This window comes from Bombus fervidus, chromosome 8 (assembly GCF_041682495.2).
Source record: "Bombus fervidus isolate BK054 chromosome 8, iyBomFerv1, whole genome shotgun sequence".
NCBI classification, from domain to species: Eukaryota; Metazoa; Arthropoda; class Insecta; order Hymenoptera; family Apidae; genus Bombus; species Bombus fervidus.
In genome coordinates this window covers 11234283-11252877 of record NC_091524.1, presented here as the reverse complement: position 1 = coordinate 11252877, position 18595 = coordinate 11234283, and the positions used below count along the sequence as shown (strand labels likewise).

General features: G+C 35.6%; 2 protein-coding genes across 4 annotated transcripts in view; both read left to right on the top strand.

Annotated features, from left to right (window-relative positions):
- Positions 1–18595, top strand: part of Alpha-man-ia (alpha-Mannosidase class I a) — a 218109-nt gene that overhangs the window by 103669 nt on the left and 95845 nt on the right. The gene's annotated exons all lie outside the window — the stretch shown is intronic.
- Positions 14168–18061, top strand: LOC139989639 (uncharacterized). Its single transcript, XM_072008115.2, has 11 exons — positions 14168–14387; positions 14556–14675; positions 14770–14972; positions 15046–15074; positions 15216–15481; positions 15766–15855; positions 15989–16110; positions 16225–16315; positions 16698–16843; positions 16983–17115; positions 17190–18061. The coding sequence occupies exons 1-11, from the start codon at positions 14223–14225 to the stop codon at positions 17238–17240; spliced, it is 1416 nt and encodes a 471-aa protein (XP_071864216.1). The 5' UTR covers positions 14168–14222; the 3' UTR covers positions 17241–18061.

The following is an 18595-nucleotide window of genomic DNA, read 5'->3' as shown; positions in this document are numbered from 1 at the left end:
AAAGAGAAAATACTAAGAACATACGTTTAGTATTATCTACTGAATAAAATTTATAGGAAATCAATTAGTAGGCACGTAGAAATAATAATTCTACAAGTTATACTACTAGTAAAAATATATTAGTAAAAAATATGTAAAATTTCTGAAATTATGAACGATACTTTGTCTTCGTTGTTGCTTTCTTACGTCCGGAAATTTTTAAATTTCTTTGTTTCTCTATTGGAAGAGATTTCTTTATTTAATCATTTACAGGAATCTTATTGATTTCTCTTTACCTAATAACGTATAGAAATTAAAGATTCAGTGGGAAAGCGAGAAAAAGAAAGAAAAGACTGCAAATATTAAAACACTGATATTATACGTATTAATAAAATTAATAAATAAATGAAAACTAAAATTCACAAGAATATTCTACAAATATCTAGATACAGATTGTATGTATCATTTTCTCAATGCTCAAACTTGCCTGCACCAGTTGTTTCAGCCTTTCAAATATAACAATATATCAACTCGCATAGCCTTTTCACGCTCCTATTTAAAAGACTTCTGGAATTTAATTAAATTATTAATGAGAAAATGCGAGCATGGTGATTTAGAACGGCGAAGTTATATTACAAGATATTCATAAAAAGTCTATTTCTAAAGACTAATTCACAAAAAGAAGTTGAGAAAAACAAGAGCGTTCCTAGCTGTGGAAGAATTCCCAGGGTGATTCAAGGTAATCCTTGGAAAATCGTGACTGTTCAAAGGAAGCGAGATCGAACAAATATTCCATGACCTTGACGGACAATGAAAATCTTATCTGCAGAGAGCAGCAGCCACGTTGGAACGCTTTAAATCCTAATCCAAGCTCAGCTACATCCTTCAACCTTCTATATTTTACGCGGCTGTCGGATTAATTCTAGCGTTATCCTTTAAATCGTCGCAAACTTTCACTTTTTTCCTGTTCGTATCTATATATATATATATATATATATATATATATATAGATTCATTCTTATTATCAAAATAAATGTTAAATGAAAATAATTGAACTGATGTCGTTTATGACAAATGAAAGCTTCGTCGTTTCTACAAATATTCTAAATATTATTAATAATATTTATACAATATATGAATTATTATATAAATATTTATACAACTCGTAAAACCATCTACTCTACGTAACATTGACTTTTATCTTGAAACTCGTCCGGAAAAATTGTAAAACTTCGGACGAAAATCTTCGACAAAGACGAAGAAGCGTAAAAATATCCTTTTTTTTCGGAATTGATATCTGAATTAGTCCTTAAGATATCGAATTATAGAAATCGTGAAAATCATAAAAATCGTAAAAGATATCCCGAAAAGCCATAAAATTTAAATTTCTAACAAAGGCCATTTAAGAAGATAGGGAAAATCACGCCATAAAAGACATCCTTTTTTCGAGGTCGATATCTCAATTAGTTTCTAAGATACACGGACTTAAAGTTTGGTATTGGAAACACGCTGGAATAGTGAATGGCGGGCGAAATTCACGTGACCCACATTGTTTCTTGGAAACGTGTACTTTGCGTAGTAGTGGTAGTAATAGTAGTAGTAGTAATAGTAGTAGTAGTAAAAAATCGTCTGACTCAGCGTCTGGTGGTGGCCACCGCAAGGACGTTGCGCTTGAAATAGGTCAGTGAAGGTGCGCGAGTGAGAGATCCGAGCGTGCGAGCGAGAGAGAAAAGTAAACAAGCGAAAAATTATTTTCTTTACGAGATCGTATCTCAAGAGCGAATGTTCCTGAATTCGTCCTATTCACCTGGAACAAAATAAAATACGATTCAAAGGGAAAGATCCTACGCTTCTAACTGTGTCAATTGGAATATCCTATTGGATATAATTTCTTCATATACGAAGATTCTTATATCAGAATTTGATGATATAAAGATAGCGGAAGAACTTAAAGTTAAATAAGCCTCACCGAAAATATTTATTTGTTTCTGTTTTATTTTAGATGAAGATTGCTTTTCATGTTGATTGTTTTTAGAATAATTGAGAAAGTTTCTGGAATAAAAGTATGCAGAACAAGATGAATAAAATATACACACTGGAAACTCTAGTTTCTTAAATATACAGATAATATGTAGTATGGATTCATTTCACACAAATCAGGATTATTATAATCGGATATTGTGTAAATTGAATGAAATGATTAAATTGTCGAATATTCATAGGAACGAACAAAGCAAGAAGGGGTATTAAGCAATGCTATACGGTGAAATATCAAATCAATGGCAAACAACGAATCGTGGTGGTTGCAAAAGGAATTTAATTCCTCTATTGTAAATTTATACTTCTCGCTATGGTAAGAACAGTATTGTTTCCCGCCTACCTCTGGCTTCTATTAATATCAACATTCCTTTGTCGATGTTGTTCTTTCATTCGATTGATAAATGTAAATTCCTCGCTATAACGCACTGACTGACTGTCTGTTATTTCATCGTTTTATAGAATAGAATCATTGTTTTATAGAAGTGTAACTCGAAAGCCCCGAAGGGCACAAAATCTTATCTATTTCGCTAAAGTTGCGCGAATACACGCGAAACTGTACTCATAGCATAGCGTAGTACTCGTGTCGCTAATAATTCTCCGCGTTTCACGTTCAACGCCACGGGGACGCGAGTTCGACACGATTCGTCGTTTTGCGGTTGAAATTAACAATCCAACTGCGGCGGCTGGTGCTGCTCGTTAATTAACTTAATCGTTATGTAAATCAGTGTCTCGACCGTTCCTTAGGGGGGTGGCAGAAGCAAAGAGGGGAAGGGGGGAAGCTGGAGGAATAAACTTTGTCCAAGCGTTTTCGTCGCTAGACAACCGGTCCCGTAAGTACCAGCCGGAGAACTTGGCTCGGTTTATCCAAACTTGGTAACAATCTCCGTTACTTCTGCACCGACGAAACTCCTGGTTATCCAGCCACCCCGACGATTCTCACCCACCCCGACGATTCTCACCCACCCCGACGATTCTCACCCACCCATCGTACCGGTTGTTACACGAACACCAACCTTCGTCTGGTATTAGAGCGTATTCCTAAGTGGATAAGTTGCCGTATTAACCAGTAACCACCCTGACGTTGAATTTCGTGCCTATCGGGTCGCAGCTGCGCGTCGCGGAAAACGCTTGCTCTTCCACTGTAATTGTGGCTGATAGCAAATAAAGAAACGTTGGTTTGCGTTTTTTTTTATGTTTGGTCGGAGATTGTTTGCATGGAAATGGGAGAAAGGATGATAAGGATGGATTGATTAATATTGTTGGGAAAGTGATCACAGTTTGTGAATTTTGAATCGAATTTCAGATACATTGCAAATTCGTTGATCTAATTTCAATGACATTTTGGAAGAACATTTTCTTAATTGTGTGATATGGAGCACTAAATTTCAGGGGATTTTAATCTTTTCACTTTTAATAGCACAATTATCAATACTTAATATGTATTTAAATATTTCACATATACTTAACTTGAATTAAACCAACTTCCAAAAGAAATTTCTGTTTAAAGATCAAGAGAATAATGTGAATAATAAGAGTGAATTTTTGTGAAACATTTTTGTCGAAGGTTCTTCTATTTGGTAAATTCGATAAATTGTTGTAAGAGTTGAATAATACCAAGTAGTTGAAGGAAGACATAGATATATTTATATCTGTGTTTAAAAATATATTTTTATAGCATTTGAAGACGCGAAGTCACGATGCCATTTAAATATTTGGTTTCTCGAAGAAATATTCCCGAAGGATTTCGCTTCCTTGCGTGGATAATAGAACGTCAAACATTTTCCTGATCTGTGCCAACCTCAACTATTTATGGTGGATTCCTAAACGGATAACTTGGAGTATTAGTCACTTCACCGCGCTGCAAACTCGTGCACAGAAACTGCTCTATTGCTCTTGCCAGAATTTCTAGATAATATTTCACACCTGTGCTATTCGCTTCCTATTCTTCGCGCTACCTTCTCCAACTTTCGCCAAGATAAAATATCTCTTCCCCTTTTTCCGACAATTTCTATCGAACAACCTATTTCTCATAAAAAAAGATGAAAAACGTAAATGTATTTGGATGAACGAAAGATTTCTACATTTTTACGAGGTACCGATATAACAACCTACTAGTTACAATTAGTGGGACATGTTACTCGTATGATAGCGTAATAAGAATTTTCTTCGGCATAATCCTTAGAGAGAAATATAAAAAAGAGTGTACAGACACAAGTGATACATATAAAGATGAAAATAAAAAAAGACAATGTTGAAGTGGTCACCGCTTCTAAGAAAACTCTACTCTGGTCTTTTAGTTTTCTCAAGCACCGAAGCCATCGACAGCCTATAGACAAAAGACTGGGACGAAGGCAAACCATAAACAGTAGACAGGCGACGTTGGCTTCAGAGTTTTCAGTCATAGGGTAACACTGCTAGCGTACGGATCTGCATCAGCTCATATTATATTCCGATTTTTATTTACACTTAAGTATTTAAAATATATATTTTCTATCTTACAATTTATCCACGCGTTCCTTTGCATTCACATACTCTGATTATTTCGCAGTGTATTTTGTTTTCATACTCTGATCTAAAATTACGTGCTGTGATTAAAATATCTTTTGAAATAATCGGTCAATATCGTATGGACGCTTTAATAAGAAGACGCTAGGAAACAACTATACTAAAACTTATTTAACGTAGAAATTAGGAGATTATTCGTGGCAATCTTTTTCTCGCCAATTAGACGTCAAAATGTGCAGATCATTCGACAGACACAGGAGATAAAATAAATTTTTTAATTTGTTACTACATTAACTGTCTTAAAAATATCAGATATTACATGGAGAATAGGGGACAGCTTCGAAAGTATAAAATTACACCAGTTTCGCCAATAATTTCAAATATAATCAAGACTGAAACGACCAGGTAAAGTACGCTGTTTTACAGTTTCGCCTTTCGTTCTGTTGGCTGAAAATGATATCAATTTTTTTTACAAATTGCACGACCCGTAACTGGAACGGGACTGTATCAGACTTAATTTAAAGGAGCGATTCTATTACACAGCCACAGTCCGTTCAAATATTGCAGACGGTGTCCAAGCTATGGTCACGTTCTAAGATATCGGGTAACCCAATGTGGTACCGTGTCCTACCACTTTCGACACGATTTTCGTGGTTTCGTTTTCCATGCTGACATTTTGCGGCAGGTGTTTCTACGAAGATTACTCGCGAACGCGGTTAAATTGGTTTTATCTCACAGATTTGTGAAAATTTTTTAATTTAAAAGGATGTAACTTATTAGTTACATTACATTACATTAGTTACTTAATTATTAATTAAACAGCGGATTTTTATGCGTTTCTTTCATGGAGGGGAAACTTGTTCTATATAATTTCTAAATACGTTCGGTTACGTTCAAGCTATCGTATACTGAATAATTTTTTCAAATATTTTGAAATCATCGGAAATGATTTGATATATATGCATACATATATTTAGGTTTCTAATATTAATAACATTACGTATGATGATATTCACAGTAATTATATCATTCTATAATAACAGCTTATAATATCATATTGAAATTGTAATAACGATATGGGTATTTACCTTACAAAAGAATGTTAATTAGCAGTTTTTTCATAAATCGATAAAGAATTTTTTGTAAGCCAATCTCGATCAATTTCTTTAATTTTCCATTATAGCATATGAAATACAATAATTACAATATAATATCGAAACTATAATTGGGATATACCCAATCATCCAAGGAAACTAAGCTTAATTGAATTTTTGGATTCACATTTTTCTAATGCGACAACTTGCGATCTTTTATCCTAACTCCCTTCAATTTTCATAATTCCGTGATCAAGCGAACCCCCTTCAATTGATCTTCGATTGATCACAGCTCTCGAGTTATTCGAATGTTACGGAAACCATCGACGTTCTTTTCTCGTCGAAATATCGCTTTTTACGAAACAATCGCTATTACAATTGATATATCATTTGTTATCACGAATTTTAGATGTTTTCAGCAGTTTGCGATGCAACGAAATTCAATTTTTTCCTTTTTTTTTTTTTGTCGAGTGAGAGAAAGAGAGAGAGGGCGGAACTCGTTACCCGCGTTTACAAAGCGGTCTGCCGGAGAAAAAATCGTTTCACTGGAAATAGCTGACTGCGTTTGAATCTCAATAGCAATAACGGGTTAGTTACACCGCTTTAATGGAACAAACTTGTTTGACGCTTTGCTTTTTTTTCCCTTCGTTTACCGTCCGCGAAATGAAAATCTATTACAAGGCCTAAATATTCATCCTGATCGAAAATTACTATACCTGCGCTCTTCCATTTCTCTGTCAAATATAATTATAAGCGAAACGAGTGGTTCATTATCGTCGGGTATGTGAGTACCAGATCGAAACAAAATCACATTATCTTCTATTAATGTATCCTTCTTAAAATACTATAAGTCTTGATAAGTGATAAGATTGGGATATACAAATTCGATGAACGATAATTCTATATCTTGTTTTAAAAAATTCATATATATAGTCGAGGACAAAACTAATATTGTTTACTCGAACTAATTGTAGCGTTACGTTTAACTGTACTAACTGTACCGTAACGTTTAAATTTGATTTATTAGCTTTTAACACATTTACTTATTACCTTTTACCTATTAGCCTTATAACACCATAGATTATGTGGTAAATATTGACCATAAAGTTCGTCTCATTGTTACGAACAAGCTGAAGAATTTACTTTCTCCTTGAAATCGTGTATCGTTTTCAGTCGATGTATCCACTATTCCTTTCGATAACTTTTCGCCATCATCATGGCAATTTCGTTATTTCATCGAAGTAAAATCGCTTAGTCTTTTGAAAAAAAAAGAAACGTTCCAATTCGATTTTGCAGTCTTCCAAAGAACGCAAGTTCTTTTTCTTCCAGCTCTTTGTAACAAGCAGGATAAGTGATAGTTTAAGCGTGTAAGATCTGGAGAATACGATAGATGGGATAGAACACAGGCTATCCAAGCTGCACCAATTTCTGTCGACCAATTAACGCGTGTGGTTTTGCGTAATCTCGGTGAATGATGTTTGAACTTGTGCCAGCCAATACCAGGAACATTTTGTTTTACACTTTACAGTTGACTGCTAATTAATCAACAATATCAAGCTAGACTAATTAAATTGAGGTTAATAGTCGTTATTTGAACTCAGACCCATCTCGCTACGAAAAACGGCGCCCAACTTTCTGTTCATCTCGATAATTGGAGTTAATATTTACATTTCTGTATAAACGCTTCGTCATATGGAAACTTTATCGATATCTATCTCCACCGACTGTTCACTCATTTCTATCCATTTCTATTCTACGCAACCATGTATTTAAAAACATATAATCGTTGATTGACTCTCAACCACTGCATCAACGATCGACGCTCTCCAAAAAATTCCCTCCGAATTCCAGGAGGATTCTCTACCTCCAAAAGTTCCTCCCTTTTTTTCAAAAATCACAAATGCGAAGATTCCAGATGCACAAGGGGATGCGGATGACGCGCTGGAGGCGTGCTTTTCCACGCGTTGGTCAAATCAACCGTTGGAATAACGAAAGAGACGGAGAGAGAGAGAGAGAGAGAGAGATAAAGGGAAAGATAGAGAAAGAGAGACCGGATTAAAAAACAGCGAGCGAAAGGGGGCGCTGCGGGTATTAATCTTCCGGTGGCCGTCCAAGCGCACCCCGTCGGCCTGGTCGAAATCAATTTCAATGCGGCGCGTATGCAAAAAGGATACGGCCGCATAAAACGCGGCCGCGAGTGAATACACCCGGCTACGCCGATATATATTACCCTGTGCAAGATTTATAAAAGAATGAAAACAGTACGCGCGTCCAGCCTGTGCACGCATCGTCGACGAAAAAAGGGGGTTGGTGGGAGGAAAAAAGAGAGAGAGTATATATATATGGTTCGTCTCTCTCCCTCTCTCTCGAGGTGGGAACCGATCGTGAACGGGTTATATGGGCTGGTCCGCGATTCGGACGGCCGATAAATTCGACGAGAAAGCCGACTCCTTAACTGCTACGCGGGTTAAAACGAAACACCACGTCGTATTATGCGCTATCCTGAACCCACGTGGACGGAACGAGAGCTCGATCGACGCCAAATCTGCTATCTGATGCCTGTTCGAGTTCACGATTAAGAGGAATACTGGGAGACGATAAAAACGCGAAGTCGATCGAAGTCGAACTTTCGAAGATCTTATTAACCTGCCTTCGACGCTATGTTCTCTTCTCTTGCGTTGTCTCTATGTTTCTCGTACATTCGAGGTAGCAATTAGCTTACATTTGTATTGTATCAGTTAACAGGATTTGTAAAGGATAGCTATAACGAAATTTATTAGTTACGTATACGTATGTGTTATATAATGAGAAATTAAGTGTAATTAAGAAAATGGAATATAAACTCAAACATATACACCGACTTATGAAAGTATACGAATATTTATCATAGAAACATTTATGTCCGTATTGTATGTGTAATACGACGTATTTTGATTTTGCATTGGCACTGTGTCGAGGCATGATTTTCATGAAAGAAGTCGATCTGAAAAAGTACATAGAAGTCGCAAGATATTTATTGCAAACGTTGCTTGTAAAAATTTAATTCGGTATAGATAGGCGTCCCGAGCATATGAGTATGAAATATCGACCTACTGAATATTATTAATAGTCGCATTAAATATTTTCTAGTACATCTTTTTTGCGTACATTTTTTAATTCGTTTCAAATTTTATCAACATAATCGTGATAGTCGAATTTCATTGCAATGCTAATAAAATTTGAGAATGTTTCGTATAAGACGCATAAATATTCATAAACGAGTTCTAAAACTGCTGAAAATGCCTTTGCGGGCAATTGTATCGACGGTACGTTTCGCCATAACATTCCTAAAATACAACGGTCCTCCTTACAATGTTACGCCAGCGGATCCAATGTATTCGTTGGATCCTCTTGACGCCAGTCCGCATATTTCGTGCACGCATTGTTCCCGGAGACAGTGCGTGCACCGAAGTTGCCGGTGCATTTTTAATGAAGTCTCCCCTTCGGAGAGGAGCGGTTTTCGGTGCCTTTGTGACGAACCGTGGTAAGGGCACGCCTTTAAACAGGCTAACTTGTTTTATTTGTCGTTCTCCGGAGACACCTACTGCCATTGAACGCCGACCTTGCCGCCTCCAACTATACGAAACGCGACCGTTTCTTCAGACACGAATAAAATCACGACCAAACGTCTAAAAATATCTGTCGCCTTTTCTCTGTTATTCCATTTCTTATTCTTCGATTTTCGCTCTTTCGTTACGATTCTGTTCCACTTATTCTTCGATTTCTCTCTATATTCTTCGCGAATTTCGTTCGTCCAGTTGGAAAAAGAGAAAGTTTCGTAGCGTTTGAAAGTTTTGTAAAATATTTTTCTTTGTAAACAGACAATTACTAATCGTGCGTTTATGGAGGATTTAAGAATGCAAAAACATGGCACAAGGAACATGGCAACACTACGATTTTCGTCGATTTCGAAATGGTAAATGGAAGATTTCGACCGAAGAAGAACAACGATACGTATAATACGTAAATGAAAGAAGCTCGAAAATCTACATACATCCGCAAGTATGCGATTTGTAGCCGGGCGTTTCTCACAAGCGTTTTAAACCGATGGGTAGCCGCCCCCGAAACTCGCATCGGTCTAGCACGTAGTTGAAAGTTATTTATCTGCCGGTTTGGAAAGGTTAATCAGGATCACGTCAAATCCAGGTTGCGGATAGGGTTATGAGCTTACGGATGGGTAGGCTAACCGTGCAAATTATGGGACGTGGTAACGTCTCTCCAATTCTCTCCAACCGAAGTTCTTATCCAACGAAACACTGTAATTAGCGCAAAGTCATCGCGCCTTTATGAGTTTCTTGTGACCGTGGTGAAACAGAGAAGAGACGTTGGCCTTGAGTCATCGACTAACTAATCCTTGCTCTGTTTCTCCCGTGGAATACTTTAATCAAGACGACTTTTAAAACCCGTCATCAGAACCGATTCGATAGCGGACGATGAAATTGCGCGTCAGTTTCGTTTATGTTCTCAAATTAGTTGGATGTTAATCCAACGAACGGCCATGTATCTTCAGTAGCACCATGCACAACAGTGATAATGAACAGTTCCTCGCGTGTATATGCCTTTCGTCTGGTTGGTTAATCTCGTTCCGATACGATTCCGAGAGAAACGAAATGATCTTGCCGCGGAGTCGACTCGAAACGATAAGAGGAAATCACTATCGCTTTCGTACTTAGGTGAAACTGCAAGATAATCGCCGAGCTCTTATGAGCATAAGTGTTAAGTCGATTGGGTTTACGACAGCGACGTTTAGCATATGGTACTTTTTAGATATCTCGTTTCGAAGTAGAATCGTAAAATCGAAAAATTATAATGCTGTATAGACGCAGGAACTGCGTTATTCGCTACTTTTCTGAGGTAAAATTTTCTATGTTAACATTCTTTCGTTCTTCTTCTTCTTCTTCTTCTTTTTTTTTTTTTTTTTTTTTTTTAATTATGTAGAACCGTTTGAAGTTCTTCGTGTTCTTTTACCTTTTAAGTAGAGTTAAATATATTATCGAGACTGTTGCGAAATGGCTGTATACAATGAATCGTGAAAGTATTTAAACATTTACCACCAAAAAGAAGATATGCATTTAATTTTTTTCAAATGAAAGTGTAGCTACAACTTTTTCCATACATCTAATCCACTCGTCATTCCATACGTTCGAAGATGATTTTCATGCAAGTGAATAGTAAATAGAATACAGTATGGTTTCTAATGAATTATGAAATAATCATCAAGTAAATTGGCACAAATTCGCTATTCACCATTTGCAGAGGAGGGACGAATTAGAAATGCATTTCATTTCAAAGGACGCTCCTTTCGTCCATTCGTCACAATGCTTCTGCAACAAATTAGACTCTGTAAGTTCGTCATTTGCATTATAATATCAACGTCAATTACAAGCGTTATTTTCCCTCCGATTCCTACATCTACATACATGTACAGCTATTTTATAGCAACGAGAGTCATAAATCGTGCTGCTTGAATGCAGCGTGGAAATACATAAAAATCGATAATTCGAGCTGGCAGCTCTGTCGTATTCCAAAGAATATCGTACGTAAATCAGGATCTCCGTGAAATATCTGAAACTTTAATTCTTCAAGTGTCGCGAGCATAAAAACGGAGACATCATAACAGAATGACCGTCGCGTCACTGGAGATAACAATCGATCGATCGTTCAAATGAAAAATGACATGCACGAGCCTTGTAAATACAAAGAATCAGCCTTTCCATTGATCCTTTCGAGGACATCTCAAAGGAGTGTCACGGTGCTGTGATACGATACCGATATCGGTACGCCTACTCGCGTCCATTTATTCGACTCTAAAGCTCGACGATTCTTAGAATCGGTAAAGTAGAGTAAGATGAAATTATTTGAGCCAGCCAAGTTTCAACATCTTATGATCCAACGCTCAGTCAAAAATTCAACTTTGTGCAAAATAATTAGCAGACTGTGTTTGGATCGTGCATTTATGCGAAAAGGTGACAAATCCACAGAAGATATACGGAAATATATTATTACGAATCATCCAAATTATAAGATTTATTAATTTTAAATCGTTTCTCGTGTTTTTTCTCTTCAAATGGCCTCTTAGTGTAATCTATGGATCTGGTTATAATATGACTTTGCAATAATCGCAGTTTTAAAAATGGAAAAGATGACAGAGAACAGATTCGACGTGTGACAATGTTTGAGCGGCTTCTGATTGAAATATATTGAACGGTTACATTCGTTATACACTACCATTGTTTTATGCCGATTTATAGCAAGTAGAAAAAGCAGTAAATTCCTTCACGAACTTCCACCAATGAAATATACGTGAGCGAAAATCGAGAAGAAAAAGGAAAAAAGAGGACGCGAGATAAAGTTGATTTCTTTAGACGGAGTAACGCGAGTTCTTTTCACGTGGACAATTTAATTCAATAGGATAATTGTACGAATAACTTGTCGACTAAATTGTACGATATTTTATCCGCTATTGGTGAAACTAACTTTCAATTCTGGAAAGAGAGATTATTATTTAGCCAGTCAAACCAAATAATTAAGTGTACGAAATTACAATTCTGTAAACGAAAAGTAAAAATAAAGATCATATAACAATTTAGTCATATCGTAAGTCTCGTAACAGATAAGATATTTTTTAAGGTTTTAAATTCCATCCAGAAAGAATTTGATGAAAGAAATTTTTTCCGAGAAATTAAAAAAAAATGATATTAAAGAAACAACAGGAAAAGAAAAGGAAAATGAAAGTAGCCTTCTACCGTGGTTGTCATCAATTACACGAGCTACAAATCAATGTCTGGCGATCGCACGGTCACACTATCAGCGTCATTGTCTACGCAATCATCGAATGGGCACGTAGGTAGATAGATAGACTGTTAGGAAGGAAGGAAGGACATCGAGAAGGATACCGTAACGCTTCGAGCAATCAGTTATGCTGGTCGGGGGCCTCACGACTGGCAATTTTGCTACGGCTCGCCGCGAAACACCGCATAAATCACCGACTTTGGCTCCGTTCCGCTACTTCGTCGCGAGGCAAACGCGCAGAACGTAGATGCGCTTTCGATTAAAACAGTCGTTTCATCTGAACATCACAGGAGAAAAACATGGTCAGTAATTAGATCTTTGTTGGTTTTCTGATTTAAGCATTGCTTTATAATTCGACGTAATTGAATTATTATGACATAATTGAAAGTGAAGATAATCTGTTGGATCCAAGAAGATTTTGAAGATAGCTAATAAATTGGCGAAGTTTTATGGAAGACTAAAATATAATTATTAAGACAAGCAATATCTTAATATATTACTGATACTGGAATATTATGACGAGCAATGTTTTTGAAATTTTGAACGGGATAAAAGGACACACGCATATTTCCGAAACCGAATACAAACACAATCATTCGTTGCATATTTTTTAGAACTAATAATAAATTCTTAGTTTAACATAAAGATCTATAGAAAATCTGCAGTTGAACGATATATGGTGCTCATAAAATAAGTGTACTATTTTTAGCTTGAAATTTCACGAAAATTTGGATATTTCCAAAATTCTTCTTCTTAAATATTGTGATATCTAAATTAACAATTGACAGTAATGGAAATACCTGAGAGTCATTTCTTCCTTGATAGAATTCTTCAGTTGCTGTATATTTTTGGTCCATTTCTCGCTTATCTCTTATTCTTCCGAATTACGCGTTAGTCGTCGTAAATTTATGTCCATAACCTATCACAACTGAATTTAATTGAAGGTTCATTCTCTATTCTTTCACCAAATCTGCAATATAAAAAGCTTGTCATTTTCAGTCAATTCTACGATATTTATTTTCAGTAGAGTGTATTATATTAGGTTCTATCTCTAATATCGCACTAATATCCTACATTGCGTTATTTCATAGAGAATTAAGCGCCAAACCAGCACTTTTTTAGCGTGAAAATAAATTAAGAATAACTGTACTACTTGCTCAGACGTTAACAATAGCATTAAACGAAGAACAGATTGCAATGTTAATTATTGTGATAATAAGGACATTCTGCATAGAAGAACCACTTCAGACAATAATTGTCATGGGGGTGGTATGTTTCGTTGCAAGAAGCTGATGTTCCACATATTACGACTACCTGATACGAATCAAATTCCGGAACTGCTGATACTTCTCGACGGCTTTTCCTCTTTGTCCAATCCATTGAATAAAATGAAGAAGGCAGCACATCAAGGAAGTGTTGCTGTGAAGTTCGTAGTGTCAGCGACAATACTGTCGTCGCGACAAAATTTCCCCCTTCTAACACCTAAAGAAAAAAAAAAAAAAAATAAGACCAAACTGAAAATAAGGGAAAATATGCAGAGGAAAAAAATTTTACGTAGACTGTAATTTTCTCAAAGTGAGCATCTATTATGTATCAATTTCTTGGGAGGCGTTAATGACCTCGGTCGATACCGCGGAATGACTGCAATTTCCATGCATTATAAATTACTTCTATAGACATACGGCACGAACAAATTCAAGAGGAAAGGATAACAGTGGAAATAATAAATCGTGGCGAGGTGTTCTCGGATGATTCCTCGAGTTTTCCGCTCAGATGTCCTTTAGTTACCGAAGCGAGATGGACGTGTTCTACAGGCAGTACAACACGTATCGTATACTACTCAGTATCGTAGGACTCTGGCCATATCACAATTCGATTTACTCAACGATTCACCGAATATCGATCTCTGTCATTATGCTCGCCTATATAATTTTACAGGTAACCAGAATTCATTATTGTTATGCTTCCAATTTATGTACACCGTGACGTTCTATTGCAAACCTACTCGTTACAAATTCGTGAAAAGAGAAATATGTTATTGTATCGATATTATACGACGATGTGACGTCCTCCTTGACATAAAGAATTAACAGAATATGTTTTTAGGTACTATCGCTTTTACAATCTGACATTACATTTCGAGGTTGCATCCTAACGTTATCCGCCACCTGTCCAGTTATTGTCTTTTTTATGCGATATGTCTCTTCCGTAGCAATGTTCCCAGTGGTACGTGATGCTCTAATGTGAACTCTAGTTCAATTTTAGTGAACTAAAGTTCAACTATAGAGATTGATATATATTTTTTTTCATGTTGGTATAGACTAAGTATATTTTTGACAATCTACGCACGATAGACACCACGCTGAAAAATCAACTTGAAGTTCAGATACTGATGAAATATGTCGATTATTCGACTTATATAATCTCCATTTTCTTATGTAAGAAGACATTTTCCATGTTCATAGAATTTGTACCTGTAGTCGCGATTACCTTAATGTCTGAATATTTACTTCGGAATATTACGTAAACGTAAAATTGTGAAATTTCGTTTATGTGATTGGCTTTATTAGAGAAAACGAGGAATGTTTTGTGTCAGAAATACTGTTATTTTAAGACGATTATATGGTAAATATGTGTTATTCAAACGAGAAATGTAAGAAACTACTTTCGTTGTCGCGGTTACGAGACTAAATTCATTTGCTAATACAAAAGCATTCGCATGCAAAGATATCATGCTATCATGAAACCATCTTCTTCTCATTTTAGGCTTATGTTGGTCGTGGATTTTATTCGCATCATCGTATGTTCTCACTCCAATGACGTTGGATCTGCTGTCGCCTTTGAACGAATCTCGAGGACGTTATTTTTCCTACTTTACAATGTTTTCTCACGACCGCATAGAGTATATTGATATGGCATGCGTGAATATCCTAGCTGTTTGTACAATTGGAATGTTGTCTGTGGCAGCTACAGAACTGATGTTGGTTGTGTTTGCCCACTACATGTGCGGATTGTTCGATATAACTAGGTATGAATGAATGTGCTGACTTTTCTCTTTTTCACATAGTCATTACGTGCAACAAATACCTTACAGCACTTACAACGTTACAATGGACATGATTGTCAGGTGAATATACGATGTCCGAAACATCTTAACAGTGCCATTTCAGGGGAGACGTGTTTCATAGCGGATGGTTAATATTGCTGTCATAGAATTTCAGTGAATTTATTTAATTGCGATTTTCCTAGCTCTCATTCTCGCGAAGGATCCTACTCAGATTTTCCAATTCTCCTCGTATGCGCTATATGTTTTCAGATGAAACTGTTTGTATGTATTCATATAGCGACAGTGTATTTTAGTCAAACGCAGCTTTCAAATCAGTCGACCCAAGAAGAATGGTTACCTGTATGATCATTTATTTCTTGTAAATACATCTCAATACAGTCAATAGCGCGATATTTCGCAGGCTGTTGGCTGATTGGGATTAATTCAAACGATAAAAAGTGAAATTCCATGTTAGGTCATATTTGTCTAAAAATTTCTGCACGTTTTTAGCTATCGATTGCGAAACACAATTGCGGATCTGTCTTCGTCGAGGCAGATCGACCCGAATTTCAGGGAATTCCGCCACGTTGTGGACAGTCATACGAATACACTACAGTTTGTATATTCCACTATAATGAGTATTCGATGCTAGAAATCTAAGCTAACGTCACTTTATTTTCCATGCATTTCCTACCAATGTTTATCGTGGAATTCATTCGCTGGATAAAGGTTCATCGATTACGCAGTATCGAATTATATGCTACATTATCTTCCGCCAACTTCTGTGTTTGTAGTTTCTTTCTCTGTGTGTTTGCATCGAGTAAGTATTCTTTCATTTCTGCACGTTGTTGGGAAAAGGTAAAATCCTCAATGAATATAATATGTGAAACCATTCTCGAAGCTTTTAGACTTTCTCAATTCTTTTTCTTATGAATGATACACTATACAAGTGAAATCTGAAAAGAAATACTATCTGATATTGGTTATAAATACATATATATGTTCTATACATATATCGCTAACATCAACCGAATCGTCCAGATCAATTTGTTTTGAATAATTTCGAAGGAGAATCAACTGAAAAGTGTCATTTATTATTATTTTTGTTAGAATGATAGAATTTGCGGAATCGACACTCTCTTAATCACAAACGATTGAACAGAATAGGAAAATTGTCTCTAATTTATCCTACCGCTTTACAGCTTACAAATGCTATAACAAATGCGAATGATCAAACAGAAATCTTCATCTGTGGCATATTCGTTATCTGTCATATAGTAGTCTTGTACATATGTCACTATTCTGGACAAATTATAATAGATCGTAGTCTGAACGTGTTCAAGGAATCGTAAGCTCAAATTTGACTAAACGTGGTTGTTCTGTCATTGTCTATTAAATAATTTTTTATTTGTCTAAATGTTCCTATTTACAAAATAAGTAACACGATTGTATTACCAGAGTATTCTAAGAGATACAACAATATGTAGGTATAATTCTACATGGTATTGCATGCCTGTAGAAGCGCAGAAGTTGTTACTCTTTATCATGTTGAGGAGTTCGACGGAAAGTGTGATAAACATTTTCGGATTTTTCGTTGCTTCTCATGTCGGTTTTTCGAAGGTAATTTTTTCAGTCTGTTACTTATAATCGTTGTCTGATATCTTGTCTGATAGTTAAATGTTATTGCATTTCAGATGCTGAGTACGTCTTTCTCGTACTTTACTATGATATACTCTCTTCAGTAGAATTTTTCCAGCATAATTTACTGTACTGTAATTGTAATAGTTTTTCATAGTAGTGACTGTGTTGAATTAATATTTAATAATAAATAATTTACATTAATCATTGCTGTATATTTCATTCTTCTGAGAATTCTGAAGTGGAATGGAATTTCGACTTTCAATTAATTTTACTCTTCCCATTTTTCACTCTTTTCATGTCAAATACATTCAATGGAAAAGATTCCATAGCATTATATCTTCAATCGCGTTTATTTCGAATGACAGACATAATGTTTGATTTTACTTAGAATACCGTATTAACGTTGTACATTGCGTTATTAGTACACAGAAAATGTAATTGCGAAGGAATGATTGCTATAATTATTAAAACAAGCGATATTTTAATATCTCTCTGATACTGGAATATTATGATGAGCAATGTTTTTCAAAGTTTGAACGGGATAAATGAACACACGCATAATTCCGTAACCGAATATAAACGAAATTTTGGTAATTCTGGAATTCCTTTTCTGTAAAACATAGGAAATTTGACTTATGTTATTCTTTCCCTGTGACCGTATAAAACCAAAAATTGAATTTATGCTTGATTACATTCGTGTGATCCTCAATCGAGATTAAACGAGTATTTCTTTTCCTTTTCGGGATGATCGACAAGGTTTATGAGTTTAGAATCATTAAAATATTAGTGACTCTTATAATAACAATTTTTATGTAATTTCATACATTTCAACATTATAATACGAACTATTGAAATTATGAAAACATAGCATATTTTATATTTTCTTTAAAACCGAAATAACACGTCGTGCATGGATAAAATTCGCTTCACGATTTATAATTTAGGCAGATGGAATTTATAGTATCATAACATGCAGTTTATAATTTAAGTACATGGAAGTTATAGTTTCATGATATGCAGCACTTTCTCCATGATATATTGTTACGCCTCTGTATATGTTTCATTATCGTCCGTTGCATTTTTTTTTCAGAACTAATAATAAATTCTTAATTTGACGAGAGAAGATTCTTTTCAATTGTCCCGTATATTTGTCACAGAATACCTACAGAAAATCTGCTGTTGCACGATATCTGGTGCTCATAATATTTCCAGCTTGACATTTCACAAAAATCTGGATATATATTGAAAATTGCTTTTCTCAAATATGAAAACATGAAAATTAACAATTGACATTAATGAGAATACCTGAGAGTCATTTCTTTCTTGATAGGACCAGTCGTTGTTGTATATCTTTTGTCCATTCTTTGTTCATCTCTTATTTTTGCGAATTACCCGTTAGTCATCGTAAATTCATGTCCATAATCTATCACTACTGAAATTAATTGCTGGCTCATTCTCC